General features: G+C 34.7%; 1 protein-coding gene across 1 annotated transcript; it reads left to right on the forward strand.

Annotated features, from left to right (window-relative positions):
• Positions 1-12,541: 12,541 nt before the first annotated feature.
• On the forward strand, positions 12,542-13,788 carry LOC146898021 (F-box/kelch-repeat protein At3g06240-like). Its single transcript, XM_085738338.1, has 2 exons — positions 12,542-13,415; positions 13,458-13,788. Exons 1-2 carry the CDS (start codon positions 12,544-12,546, stop codon positions 13,786-13,788), a joined length of 1,203 nt encoding a protein of 400 aa, XP_085594464.1. The 5' UTR covers positions 12,542-12,543.
• Positions 13,789-15,462: the final 1,674 nt, after the last annotated feature.

Genomic DNA, 15,462 nt, shown 5'->3' on the forward strand with positions numbered 1-15,462 from the left:
GGTAAGGGGGTTAGTCTTTACTCATAATCACTTAGTTGTGGCTTCTACCCTAACTTCTTACATAAGTGCTTATTTGAATAATTGATTATTTGTGCAATTAAGTGTGAAATTCGTACTTATGTTAGGATGTCATGTTTGGGTATGCAAATTGAATGTTAATTGAGTTGTTGATGATGAATTTGAGAGCTTAAATCATGTACATATGTATGCTTTGTGTTTTAATCAAAAATTGATGATATGAAGTGTTGTTGTGATGAATTGTTGATGAATTCATGATGTTTAGTTGTTGTTGTTGTTGTGAGATGTTGTTGTTGATGATTAAAACATTGGGTAATCATAATTGGAGAGTTTACTATGACTTTGTGTTGTTTTTGAATGTTTGATGAAAAATGGGTCAAATGATGATTTTTGTCAAGAGGATGTTTTGGGGCAAATTTTATATGGAATTGAGTGTCTTTTCATGTTTAGAAATGTTTAAACGAACTTTGGGATCAAATATGAGCTTTGGGGAGTCAAAATTGGAGTTTTGGGGTGAAAATGAGGTTTTTCCCGAGACTGAACTGTCATAACTCGCAGCTGCGAGCAAGCTTACTCACAGCATCGAGTAACTGCTAACTCGCAGTGGTGAGTAGCCCTACTCGCAGTGGCGAGTTGTCACAGGACAGTGTTCCCTGTTTATGCGTTTTCGTGTCTTTTCACTCGTTTTTGTTTTGAACTGGTTTTTGGTGCAAACATGAAACTTGTAGAGAGTATTTTTATCTTTCTAAGGGCGTTGGTTTGACTTGAACACGATTTTTGGTTTGCAAGTTATGGGGAAATTACTCTTGAAACGTTTTATGGAAAGTCCCGCATAACTAGTTCCAAGTCGAGCCAATTCTTGAGGAATGTTTTTAACCTTTGGAAACTTGATTTTAAGAGTGCAATAAATGTGGTTAAACTGTGATGTAGTGAACCCACTTGTTTTTACTTAGAAATTGGAAAATTCTTTGGAAATTGATAATGGAGACGAACTTTGTGATTTTTGTGAATTCCTCGTACTTAGCCGATGAAATGCTTATGTGTCCTCTACTGCACTTATAAGGGACTTGTGAGGATGGCATATGCAATTGAGCTTGTAGAGTTGGTTTTGATTCATAACTTCTAATATTTTTAAAACGGTGATTTTTGGAGACGAACTTAGTAGAAATGAATCTTGATGAACTAAAGTCTTATGAATCTTTTGTGAATGATCTCATATGACTAAATGATTGTATTTGAATGATTGTGGAGGGATGAACATGATGTTTATCATAACTTGTTGTGTTATTTTGTTTTACTTGGTTTATGTGATGTAAATGGAAATGAATTGCGAGCCGATGTTGATGTATGTTGATAATTAAGATGAGGATGATGTTGTTGGTTGTTGATGAATATGATGGTGATTATGTTGATGATGTTGATGTATGTTGATGAATCTTATGTGAGTTGTGATTGTTGAATGTATGGGCATGATTCTTGATAATGCAATGTTGTTGAGTTGTTGAAATGTAAAAGGAGGTGTACTTTTACATTGTTTTGATAGTTGTTATGTTGGAGTTGTGCATTATCGAGTCATTGCTATATGTCCATGCATCATATGATGTTGTTGTTGTTGAAATGTAAAAGGAGGTGTACTTTTACATAGTAAGAGGAGGTGTACTCTTACTTGGATGTTTTTGTTGCATCCATTGTTGTTGATCTGGTACCACATGCATATATGTGTCGAGTATAGGCGCATTGCATATTGAAATGTTATCTTGTTGTTGCATGTGAATGGTGAATGTTGATGATAAGTGTGTTTGATGAATACATACTTGTGATATTTGGAATTGAATGGTTGATGAGTTGTGACATAATTGAATATGTGACTTGATGATTTTGTGTATTGGTGAAATTTGGTGAATGTTGTGATTATGTGGATTGGTGTATATGTATATTGGTGGATTTTGTTGATGGCTGTGAAATAAATGCTCTAATTGCATGTCTTACTTGTTGTGCTTATACACTTGGTGAATCTATTTGATGATAATTGGTTGGATGATAATGATGAGGTGAGAATTGTATATGTATATACATAAGATGTGGTGATTTCTTTGATGATGATGATTGATTGCTTGTAACTTGAAATGATGAATTGTACTTGTTGAATTAAGCATGCTAAATGAGTAATGAGGTAAGTGATGTGATCATTGATTGATGTTGATAAATGATGAGCTTTTATTGATGACTTGATTAGAGGTTGATTATGCATGCTATGCTATGATAATAATGTGATAGCTTGAGATGCAAGTAATGGAGGATGTTAATCATATGATGCTAGTATTCTAGGAGGGGTGGTATGTATATGTGATATGTATAAAGTCTTGAATACCATGTTTTTATATGTGGATTATGATTAATGTAATGCTTACCCCCAGTGGTTTCGACCGCCTACCTGTCTGTATGGATGGGTAGACGTTGTGCAGGACTAGACGTTTGGTGAGTTTGCTTGTTGGATGTTTGGACGACGGGAGGTTTCTCCGTTGTCGTGTCAATGTCATAGTATCTAGGCTCTGATTAGGCTTAGCGTCTATTTGTTGTTTTGGATTCTGTTGCTATGTTGTTATTATTGTCCACTTGTCGGACTTGGAGTACTTTCATATGAGGATATATTTGACCATGGCATGTATATGTTGAAGTTTATGATTTGAATTCCGCTGTGTCCGTTGAAATATTATATATATGCATGACATTAGTTGATATGATTTGAGACGTAACATCTATTTCTAGAATATTTCTGATTTATTCGTGCGTTTTACCGCTTATTAGAAATAGGGTGTTACAAGTTGGTATCAGAGCCTGGTTGGTCTTGTCCTGACCAAAACCCGTTGAATTTCCTGTTGTATGCGACATGTACGGAAGTACTGTCGGTACTTGTTGTGTTGTTCCGTTCTTTTAGGTGGGTTTGAGCGTAGTGGGGGAGTAGCAGGTTGCTTTAGGTTTGTTGGGTCTGGCAAGGGAGGTATCTTTGGCTGCAGAGGCTCAGTTGTTTGTGATTTGTGTTAAGGTTCCTACTGATTTTGAGTTGGATCTTGGTGTCTTCCGTTGAAGCATATGGAAGTTATTTTTGGTATGGATTGGATGTTGACTTTTGGTGTTAACATTAATTGTTTGACCAAGAGTGTAACGTTTTCTAAGCCAGTAGCTGAGGAAGGTGGTAAGTTCTTGACCGCGGAGCAAGTGAAGAAGTCCTTGGATGGTGAAGCTAGTGTATTCATGATGTTTGCTTCCTTGAAGCAAAGAAGTGAGAAAGGAGTTGGTGACTTGCCGGTAGTGCAAGAGTTTCCAGAAGTTTTTCCGGACGACATTACCGAGTTACCGCCGAAGAGGGAAGTTGAGTTTGCAATTGATTTGGTACCTGGAATGAGTCCTATTTCGATTGCGCCGTATCGAATGTCTGCATTAGAGTTGGGTGAGTTGAAGAAGCAGTTGGAAGAGTTGCTTGAGAAATAGTTTATCAGGCCAAGCGTTTCGCCATGGGGAGCTCCTGTGTTGTTGGTTAAGAAGAAAGATGGAAGCATGAGGTTGTGTGTGGATTATCGGCAATTGAACAAGGGGACAATCAAGAATCGATATCCGCTTCTGAGAATTGACGATTTGATGGATCAGTTGGTTGGTGCAGAAGTGTTCAGTAAGATTGACTTGAGGTCAGGATATCATCAGATTAGAGTAAAAGCGGAAGATATATCCAAGACTGCGTTCAGAACGAGGATCGTTTGTGGTGTATTGTGATGCTTCTATGATGGGTCTTGGTGGTGTGCTTATGCAGAATCGTCAGGTTGTGGCTTATGCTTCGAGGCAGTTGAAAGTGCATGAGAAGAACTATCCGACTCATGATTTGGAATTAGCGGCCGTTGTGTATGTGTTGAAGATTTGGAGGCATTATCTGTATGGTTCTAATTTTGAGGTTTTCAGTGATCATAAGAGTTTGAAGTATTTGTTTGACCAGAAGGAGTTGAATATGAGGCAGAGGAGATGGTTGGAATATCTTAAGGATTTTGATTTCCAGTTGAGTTATCATCCTGGAAAGGCCAATGTTGTTGCTGATGCTTTGAGTTGGAAGTTGTTGCATATGTCTGCTTTGATGGTGAAAGAGTTAGAGTTGATTGAACAGTTTTGAGATTTGAGTTTGGTTAGTGAATTGACACCGGATGGTGTGAGGTTGGGAATGTTGAAGTTGACAAGTAATATTCTGGAGGAGATTAATAATGGTCAGAAGGAAGATTTGGAACTTGTTGATTGTGTGGTGTTGGTTAACCAAGGTAAGGGTGGAGATTTCAGGTTGGATGAGAACGGTGTTTTGATGTTTCGTGATCGTGTTTGTGTGCCAAGTGTTCTTGAACTTAAGAGGCAGATTTTGGAAGAAGGTCACAGAAGTAGTTTGAGTATTCATCCCGGAGCGACTAAGATGTATCAGGATTTGAAGAGGTTGTTTTGGTGGCCTGGAATGAAGAAGGATGTTGCAGAGTTTGTGTATGCTTGTTTGGTTTGTCAGAAGTCTAAGATTGAACATCAGAAGCCGTCAGGTTTGATGCAACCATTGTTTGTGCCAGAGTGGAAGTGAGATAGTATATCAATGGACTTCGTTGGAGCGTTGCTGAAGACTGCTAAGGGTTTTGATTCTATTTGGGTGATCGTTGATCGGTTGACAAAGTCGGCACATTTTGTTCCTATTAAGACCGGTATGTCTGTGGCTAAGTTGGCTGAGATCTACATTGAGCAGATTGTTAGATTGCATGGTGTTCCTTCTAGTATTGTGTCGGATCGGGATCCGAGGTTTACTTCTAAGTTTTGGGAGAGTTTGCAAGATGCTTTAGGAACTAAGTTGAGGTTGAGTTCTGCGTATCATCCCCAGACTGATGGTCAGACGGAGATGACTATTCAGAGTTTGGAAGATTTGTTGAGAGCTTGTGTGTTGGAGCAAGGTGTCAGTTGGATTGAATGTTTACCGTTGATTGAGTTTACCTACAACAACAGTTTTCATTCTAGTATCGGAATGGCACCGTTTGAGGCTTTGTATGGTCGAAGGTGTAGAACTCCTTTGTGTTGGTATGAGTCAGGAGAAAGTGCTTTGTTAGGACCGGAAGTTGTGCAAGAGACGACCGAGAAGGTTAAGATGATTCAAGAGAAGATGAGAGCGTCTCAGAGTAGGCAGAAGAGTTATCACGATAAGAGGAGGAAAGACATCGAGTTTCAGGTTGGTGATCATGTGTTTTTGAGAGTGAATCCTGTAACTGGTATGGGACGTGCTTTGAAGTGTCGGAAGTTGACTCCTCGTTTTGTTGGACCTTTTGAGATTGTTGAAAAAGTTGGGGTTGTAGCGTATCGGATTGCGTTACCGCCATCTTTGTCGAATCTTCACGATGTGTTTCATGTGTCTCAGTTGAGGAAGTATGTGTATGATGCGTCCCATGTGATTCAAGTGGATGATTTGGAAGTAAGGGATAATTTGACCGTTGAGACTTGGCCAGTTAGAATTGAGGATCGTGAAGTGAAGCGTTTGCGTGGCAAGGAGGTCGTTTTGGTTAAAGTGATTTGGGTTGGACCGACCGGTGAGAGTGCCACTTGCGAATCGGAGAGTAGGATGAGGGTTGCGTATCCAGAGTTGTTTTCTTCAGGTATTTTTCGAGGGCGAAAATTCTTTTTAGTGGGGGAGAGTTGTAACAGCCCGTTTTTCGCTAGATTTATTTTATTATTTAATTACGCGTGTTATGTGTGCTCTTATGTGATTAATTGCCTTTGTGTGTATTTTGGATTGGGATTTGTAGAATTCGGTGTTAGAAGGGTATTTTAGTCATTTTGGACTTAGGGGCATTTTGGTCATTTTGAGAGTAGGGGTAATTTTGTAATTTTGGATGAGAATTATTTTAGTGCTTAGTAAGAGTATTATTTTACCAAGTTACTAGAGAGGGTGTAGTAATTATTTTAATTACCGTTAAGTGACCGTTAGTGTTATAATTTACCATTAAGTGAGTAGTGACATTTTGGGTGTTAGAATAGAAATGGGTTAGGCCCATTAAGGGTTGTGAGATAAGCCTAATTGAGTAGAGCATATATATACACACTCTAGTTGTTGGTGGAATTAGGTTTTACAAACATTTCACATTTCATTTCATTTGAGGAGAGAAGAGATAGAAGCTAGAGAGAAGAGCAAGAACAAGGGTTAGAGGCAAGAGGGAGATTCACCATCTAGGAGCAAAATTGAAGCTTGAATTAGAGGTTCTTGGTGTTAGAGGTAAGGGGGTTAGTCTTTACTCATAATCACTTAGTTGTGGCTTCTACCCTAACTTCTTACATAAGTGCTTATTTGAATAATTGATTATTTGTGCAATTAAGTGTGAAATTCGTACTTATGTTAGGATGTCATGTTTGGGTATGCAAATTGAATGTTAATTGAGTTGTTGATGATGAATTTGAGAGCTTAAATCATGTACATATGTATGCTTTGTGTTTTAATCAAAAATTGAAGATATGAAGTGTTGTTGTGATGAATTGTTGATGAATTCATGATGTTTAGTTGATGTTGTTGTTGTGAGATGTTGTTGTTGATGATTAAAACATTGGGTAATCATAATTGGAGAGTTTACTATGAATTTGTGTTGTTTTTGAATGTTTGATGAAAAATGGGTCAAATGATGATTTTTGTCAAGAGGATGTTTTGGGGCAAATTTTATATGGAATTGAGTGTCTTTTCATGTTTAGAAATGTTTAAACGAACTTTGGGATCAAATTTGAGCTTTGGGGAGTCAAAATTGGAGTTTTGGGGTGAAAATGAGGTTTTTCCCGAGACTGAACTGTCATAACTCGCTGCTGCGAGCAAGCTTACTCGCAGCAGCGAGTAACTGCTAACTCGTAGTGGCGAGTAGCCCTACTCGCAGTGGCGAGTTGTCACAGGACAGTGTTCCCTGTTTTTGCGTTTTCGTGTCTTTTCACTCGTTTTTGTTTTGAACTGGTTCTTGGTGCAAACATGAAACTTGTAGAGAGTATTTTTATCTTTCTAAGGGCGTTGGTTTGACTTGAACACGATTTTTGGTTTGCAAGTTATGGGGAAATTACTCTTGAAACGTTTTGTGGAAAGTCCCGCATAACTAGTTCCAAGTCGACCCAATCCTTGAGGAATGTTTTTAACCTTTGGAAACTTGATTTTAAGAGTGCAATAAATGTGGTTAAACTGTGATGTAGTGAACCCACTTGTTTTTACTTAGAAATTGGAAAATTCTTTGGAAATTGATAATGAAGACGAACTTTGTGATTTTTGTGAATTCCTCGTACTTAGCCGATGAAATGCTTATGTCTCCTCTACTGCACTTATAAGGGACTTGTGAGGATACATGACATAGGCAATTGAGCTTGTAGAGTTGGTTTTGATTCATAACTTCTAATATTTTTAAAACGGTGATTTTTAGAGACGAACTTAGTAGAAATGAATCTTGATGAACTAAAGTCTTATGAATCTTTTGTGAATGATCTCATATGACTAAATGATTGTATTTGAATGATTGTGGAGGGATGAACATGACGTTTATCATAACTTGTTGTGTTATTCCGTTTTACTTGGTTTATGTGATGTAAATGGAAATGAATTGCGAGCCGATGTTGATGTATGTTGATAATTAAGATGAGGATGATGTTGTTGGTTGTTGATGAATATGATGATGATTATGTTGATGATGTTGATGTATGTTGATGAATCTTATGTGAGTTGTGATTGTTGAATGTATGGGCATGATTCTTGATAATGCAATGTTGTTGAGTTGTTGAAATGTAAAAGGAGGTGTACTTTTACATAGTAAGAGGAGGTGTACTCTTACTTGGATGTTTTTGTTGCATCCATTGTTGTTGATCTGGTACCACATGCATATATGTGTCGAGTATAGGCGCATTGCATATTGAAATGTTATCTTGTTGTTGCATGTGAATGGTGAATGTTGATGATAAGTGTGCTTGATGAATACATACTTGTGATATTTGGAATTGAATGGTTGATGAGTTGTGACATAATTGAATATGTGACTTGATGATTTTGTGTATTGGTGAAATTTGGTGAATGTTGTGATTATGTGGATTGGTGTATATGTATATTGGTGGATTTTGTTGATGGTTGTGAAATAAATGCTCTAATTGCATGTCTTACTTGTTGTGCTTATACACTTGGTGAATCTATTTGATGATAATTGGTTGGATGATAATGATGAGGTGAGAATTGTATATGTATATACATAAGATGTGGTGATTTCTTTGATGATGATGATTGATTGCTTGTAACTTGAAATGATGAATTGTACTTGTTGAATTAAGCATGCTAAATGAGTAATGAGGTAAGTGATGTGATCATTGATTGATGTTGATAAATGATGAGCTTTTATTGATGACTTGATTAGAGGTTGATTATGCATGCTATGCTATGATAATAATGTGATAGCTTGAGATGCAAGTAATGGGGGATGTTAATCATATGATGCTAGTATTCTAGGAGGGGTGGTATGTATATGTGATATGTATAAATTCTTGAATACCATGTTTTTATATGTGGATTATGATTAATGTAATGCTTACCCCCAGTGGTTTCGACCGCCTATCTGTCTGTATGGATGGGTAGATGTTGTGCAGGACTAGACGTTTGGTGAGTTTGCTTGTTGGATGTTTGGACGACGGGAGCTTTCTCCGTTGTCGTGTCAGTGTCATAGTATCTAGGCTCTGATTAGGCTTAGCGTCTATTTGTTGTTTTGGATTCTGTTGCTATGTTGTTGTTATTGTCCACTTGTCGGACTTGGAGTATTTTCATATGAGAATATATTTGACCATGACATGTATATGTTGAAGTTTATGATTTGAATTCCGCTGTGTCCGTTGAAATATTATATATATGCATGACATTAGTTGATATGATTTGAGACGTAACATCTATTTCTAGAATATTTCTGATGTATTCGCGCGTTTTACCGCTTATTAGAAATAGGGTGTTACACGTGTTGGCTTTCTTTTCATCATGTTTGGATATGAAATTAGACCGCAACATGATCATGAAACGATTGTTTTGAAATAAAAGAGACCATGATTTTTTAGCGCATGTGAGTCGTTTGAGGGATTTGATAGGCAATTTGGAGAGAATAGAGAATGCAATGTCATCATTTATGTGAGCAGTACTAACCTTATTATCATCTGTTGCAGCAGCAGCCATGAATTGAAATATTGCAGAGCACTACTCACTCGCTCGAAAAAGGAGAAAAGAAGAACCTTAACAAAAAATCAGTTGGAAGATTTTTTAATTGTTTTTACGGACCGTGGCCTTTTAGGGGGTAATTGCTAATCCTTTTTCCTATTATATTCATCTCTTTTCTCTTCTTCAAATATTAGCGGTCAACACCTTGTACGGAGAAAATGGTGATTTAGGGTCAATTTTCGGAGGTAATTGCTAATCCTTTTCGGAGGTAATTGCTAATCCTTTAGCATTCACCACCTTCTTGTATAGAGAAAATGGTAATGGCTAATCCTTTTGCTTTGTCGTCGTTAATATTGCTGATCTTTGAGACATAGTATTTCGTAGACTTGAATGTAGTCATATTTGTTGGCATATATACTCTACCATTTTATGCTATTAACATCGATTTTTCATCATTTTATTTTTTAGCGACTTTGAATTTGTATTGTATCAATGTACTCAATCAATTTTATTAATTTTTAAACATAATATATCAAAAGTTTTTACATCTCTTCAAGTAAATATGGTTGTTCTTAGCTTAGTTAAGGTGACCTATTCTACTGACGTCGATAAGTTTTTGATTTGCTACCCTCTTGTAGGAAAATATGGCTGTTCATAGCTTAGTTAAGGTGACCTACTCTAGAAGTTTTTTGTTTTCGTCCCCTCTTCTAGGTGTTATTTAATTATTATTATTTTTTTGTCAATTTTTATTTTTAAACATTGAAGTTGTACTAGTTGCGGCAAAATTAAATAATAAAAATTTCAAAACGTAAGTCATAAATTAATCATATTTTTGTATTTCAAAATATCGGAGATTCCTAAAACTAATTGACACTTCAATAGCCTTATAATTACTATCCATGCGTCTTTATAATTTAAAATATTTATATTTTTTTATTTTATAATTTTTAAGCATATCTAAAACATAATATATATGGGTTTTGCTAGAAGACACCTTTTATGAAGGTGTCTTTTAACAAGTTATTCTATGAACATTTGCTAAAAAACACCAACTAATATTTATGAAGGTGTCTTTTAGCAAAATTATAACTAAAACGTGGAAATCACACCTTAAGGTGGTGGGTTGCTAAAAGACACTTTCATGGATGACTTCTAGCAAAAATATATATATATATATACACACACACACACACACACACACACATAACTCAGTATATATTTAATCGTTTAACAACTTATCTTTCTTACATTGTGCCACCTATCCTCTAAAATCCACGTCTTTGACCGCCAAGATGTAGTCTTTCAGGTTGGTAGTGTAACGAGCAGCGACGAAGTTAACATAATTTTTACGAGGAGCCCAAATATAAATAAGAAATAAAATATATTTTTAAAACTAATATATTAAACTTAATCAATAAGTAAAATAAATTCACAATATTTTTTACTTATATTTAATGAAACGAAAGCAAATAAAATAAAATCTAACAATAATTGTTTACAAAATTTGAGCTCTATGAAGTCTTAAGAACTCAAATTTATCTATAATTGACACAAAAATAAATAAATTACCATTATTTTATTAATATTATTCCTCTTTGAACCAACAAAATTGTTTGAAATAATGATAGACAAAGAAAATGCCAGAGAGAGAGAGAGAATTAAAATAATTGTTACCTCTGTTATTTGTATTTAAAATTAAAATAAAAAATTAAGGGTATTTTTGGAAAGAAAAGTCCAACCCAAAAGTGTGCTGAAAGAGGTAGTTTTCTTTATATATTTTTTTAGATAAGGCCAAGATAAAGGTTGGGTATCTAGGAGAATCTGAAGCATCCCAACTAGGTTGGAACCCAACAGATTCCCCCATCCTCTACCGCATTTCCCATACGTAAATATTATTAAAAAAAAAAAGGAAAAAAAAATTACAAAGAGGGGGGACTAAGCCAATACCCTCGAAAGAAAAAGAAATAAATACAAAAAACTAAGAACAAAAGTAATTAAGGAAATCAAAAGCTCGGCATCACATTCCTGTCCTAGCAAAATCCTCCCCCAAAGATGAAGGCAACGAAGTGAACCACATTGTGTCATGAAACCTCCCGAACCACACCGTGTCATGAAACAACAATTCATTTAAATGGTGGACGAGAGCGGGTTCTGAGTGAAGTTCTCTGTAAATTCTGTAAGTTCTTTTTTTTTTCTGTGACTTGGAAACAACCTCTATAAATGGTGTTTCGGTCTCTGCTGCCTTTGCCAACCAAGTCTGCATAAAGTTTAATTCTTTCTGTAGCACCGGATCGATCAATCTTAGCATTATCCGGCGCCACAATGCTACTGATATCAAGATGTGTATTTTTTACGGGAGATAAAACAGGCATATAATTTCCCTCCAGATTATTATCAATTAGCTCATCGGAAACATTCTCAAGAGGCATACTAAAATTTTTCTTTTGGAGTACAAGAATATGAGAAGTGGGAATTACCATAGGAGTCAATAAAACTGCGGGCACAACCTCTGATCTGATAGTTTTCTTTATATATAATATAGATATATATTTTAAAATGATTTTGATTATATTCAATTAATATCTTTATTACTTTATCTTTTTTTTGGGTACAATTATTTTATCTTTTTATCTTGCTATAATCAATATTTTCGGTACAAACTTTAAACGTGAACTTTTAGTAAAATAATATAGTAAAAATGTATCTTTCAAAAAATAAAGTCAAACAGTAATTAATAATCAAGAAAAATAATCTTCCCAAAAAGTAAAGAAAATAAATGAAAAGATATTATGAATTTATAAAGTTAAAATCAAATAATTTTTTTTCAAAATAAAAAATCAAATATTTTTACAATATCTTGTCAAATAAGTAAAATAATAACTAAGAATATAATTGACCCCAAAAAAAATCTAAAAATATAATTGCGTCAATGAAAATTAAGAAATTCAATTAGGATTTAGGAGGATAAATTTAATAATTTATATGAACTTTTAGTGTGATTCGAAATGACATAATAATATGATTAGATAAAATACACGTGTTAAACAGTTTTACATTATCACCGTTGAACAATTAATCCTAGAAAAGATATGATACATTATGAAATAGAAAATTCATTTAGATTTTAACATTTATACACATGAAAAGATTTCTTTACTTAGTTGATAAGAAATGTTTTTTTTTTCTTTATCAAAAAAACATTTCTTATCAACTAAGTAAAGAAATCTTTCAATGTGTATAAATGATTTGAATTGAATTTAATAACCCCAATCCAACAAGCATAGAGATCTCTCTGTCACTCGTCATAGATATTTTATCAATTCATGGCTGCTGCAACATCTAAGCTGGTAAGCACTGCTTACATTCCTAACGACCTTGCTTTGTCTATTCTTTCCAAATTGCCTCTCAAATCACTCAAACGATTCACATGTGTTAAAAAATCATTTTCCCTTTTATTTCAAAGCCCTGATTTTATGAACATGTTTCGCACCAATTTCATATCCAAACACAACGAGGACAGTGAAAACACACGTCTCATCCTAAAGGAAAAGACACAAATGATTCCCTTTCCCTACACCTGCTGCACATTTTCTGGTGAGAAGTTGGAGGATGGGGAGAGATTAGACTGTCCACCTCCATTTCATGAAGATGAATTAAATATTGGGATTTTAGGTTTTGCTAGTGTTAATGGCACTCTTTGTCTGTACCAAGGCAATTACCATGACACAAAAATTGTGTTGTGGAATCCTGCTACCACAGAATTTAAGGTTGTTCCGCCTAGCTTTCAACCGTATGACAACATTGAGTTTAAGATACATCCTTGTGCATTTGGTTATGATCGTGTTAGACATGACTATAAATTGATCCGGGTTGCGTCTTACCCCTTAGACTTTGAAGGTAATTGGGTTGAAGTACCTGATAAGGATAGCTATTTGTGGGATGAGGATTATGATCACATTGATTGGGATAGACAAGTAGTAAAGATGAACGACCCTTTATGGGAGATATATAGCCTCAAAAGTAACTCTTGGAGGAAAATCGATCGCATTGAGATGGATTCTAATTGGGCAGATTACTATCCAGTGAACTTGAATGAATTTTGCCATTGGGAAGGCCCATCTAATGATATTGTGTCATTTGACTTTATCAATGAGATATTCATTGCCACAACCTTACCCTCTTTTGGCTATAAAAGGTCTAGAAAAAGTGAATTAATTTCTCTGAAATGTAGACTCAGGCTGGAGACGTACTTGGCAGGGATAAATGGGTCTATTGCTTACATTTCCAATATTGTGGTGACAAGATCTTATCACATATGGATTTTGGGTGAACTCGGTGTTAAAGAATCGTGGATTAAACTCTTTGTTGTTGATGCTTGCAGAATGCATCCTTTTGGGGTAGGCATAAAGAGCTTTATATTCTTCAAAAAACATGATGATGATGGGATAGCTTGGTATGATTTAAGTACCCAAAGGACTGAGGAGATCAAGGTTAAAGGAGAGTCTGTTGGTTGGGATTTTATAGTTTATAAGGAAAACCTTCTTTCTTTTGAAGGAATTAATATTTAATGTTATGGTTATTTAATTTTCATTTGATTTTACCCTGCAATGATTTTATAAATAAACCAAAATACGAGCTTATGAAATATCATAACTTGGAATTCTCATTCGTTGATTGCATAGGCCTGCTAAATATTTATTATTGAAGGGGATTAAAGAATAATATTAGTGAAGGATTATAGTTTCTTGAATGCTCTAATTGATAAATATGAAGCTGGTTTTTTTAATTAAAAAACAAAACTAAATGGAATTTATTTTCTGAGAGCTAGTTAGGATAGATTAAACATAAAATCAAAATTAAAGACAAATAAAAATAATTTAGTGTTGAAGTGATGGAATCACACATTTCTTATTTAAATAATAATTATACAGATAACATCATATTAGAAATAAGAAGTTCTTTTCTGCACAATTTAGAAATTGCTTTATGGTATTACCAAAGCAATTTGTTCAAAGGGAATAATAATTATGATCAGTTGAATGTACCAAAGAATCGATTTTCCAAGGGACAACGCTTTGCCTCTCCGATTTGCATCAAGAGTTTCATTCTATGAAATAAGGTGAAGACTATTACCAAATTTAAATCCAAACTTCAAATGGTTTTTCAAATCAGTATTAAAGATCTCAATTAATTATGTAGATCTCATGTCTTCCGTGAATGTTTTCCGAACATAAGTCCATGCCCAGTTTTCTTTCAATTGAAAAATCATATGCAACAAAGAACCGTCCAAAACATTATGCTCAACAAGAGTTCCGTGCATTCAAAAACTCATCTTCCTATTCGTGTAGATCTTTGTATGATTGAAATCTTTTGGTCTTAATCCATATTCATCACCCATTATAATTTGTGATGCTTGTACCGCATATATGCGACAATGAGCATGAATCACGTGAACATACTCTTGCGTTGCATTGTCAACATTACCTGGAAAAGTTAGAATAAAATAGTTTCAACAATATAACTTTATTGCATCTCCTTCTATATAACCTGCCATAAGTTGTAAGTCTTCCAAACATTTACGACCATGGGGCAATAAAATAAAATGTGCATTTCATCTTCATAATTTCCAGTGCACGCCACACATTCCGTTGGAAATTTATTTCTCTATCTTTGAGTATTGCCTGTGTTGGGAGACAACCTTGGCATTTTCGCCAAATCAAAATTTTCACTTTTGGAGATCACCTTTAACTTCAATATACACGCCTATTGAATTATCCACAATTTCTTCCAAGCACAAATAGTATGCACTTCTAACTGTATAATGCCGAGTTTTTTCCTTCTTTCAAATAAAGTTGTCCTCAACTTTGTTTTGAATAAGCTAAGAGTGTGTTTGGATGGGGTAATCAAGAAATTTTGAAGAATTTAGAATTCTAGGTAATTCAAATGATTCAATTAAATTTCTTTCATTCTTAAATATTATTGTTCAGATGAAGTAATAAAAAAAAATATTGTCATCATTTTTGGGAACTTCTATAAATTTTAAATTTTTTGGGCCAAATTTGAAAAATAAAATTAGGGGTCAATTTGCAAATTTCAAAAAATTTGAGGGGTCAAATTATAATTTTTGGATAAATTTGAGGGGCCAAATTGCAATTTTTTATAAATTTATTGGGGTCAAATTGAAAATTTTGGAAAAATTGAGGACCAAAATGCAAAATTTGAAAAATTATAACAATGAAGAA

The sequence above is a fragment of the Medicago sativa genome, chromosome 8 (assembly GCF_051527215.1).
Source record: "Medicago sativa cultivar Bolivia chromosome 8, Bolivia_mono, whole genome shotgun sequence".
Classification (NCBI taxonomy): domain Eukaryota; kingdom Viridiplantae; phylum Streptophyta; class Magnoliopsida; order Fabales; family Fabaceae; genus Medicago; species Medicago sativa.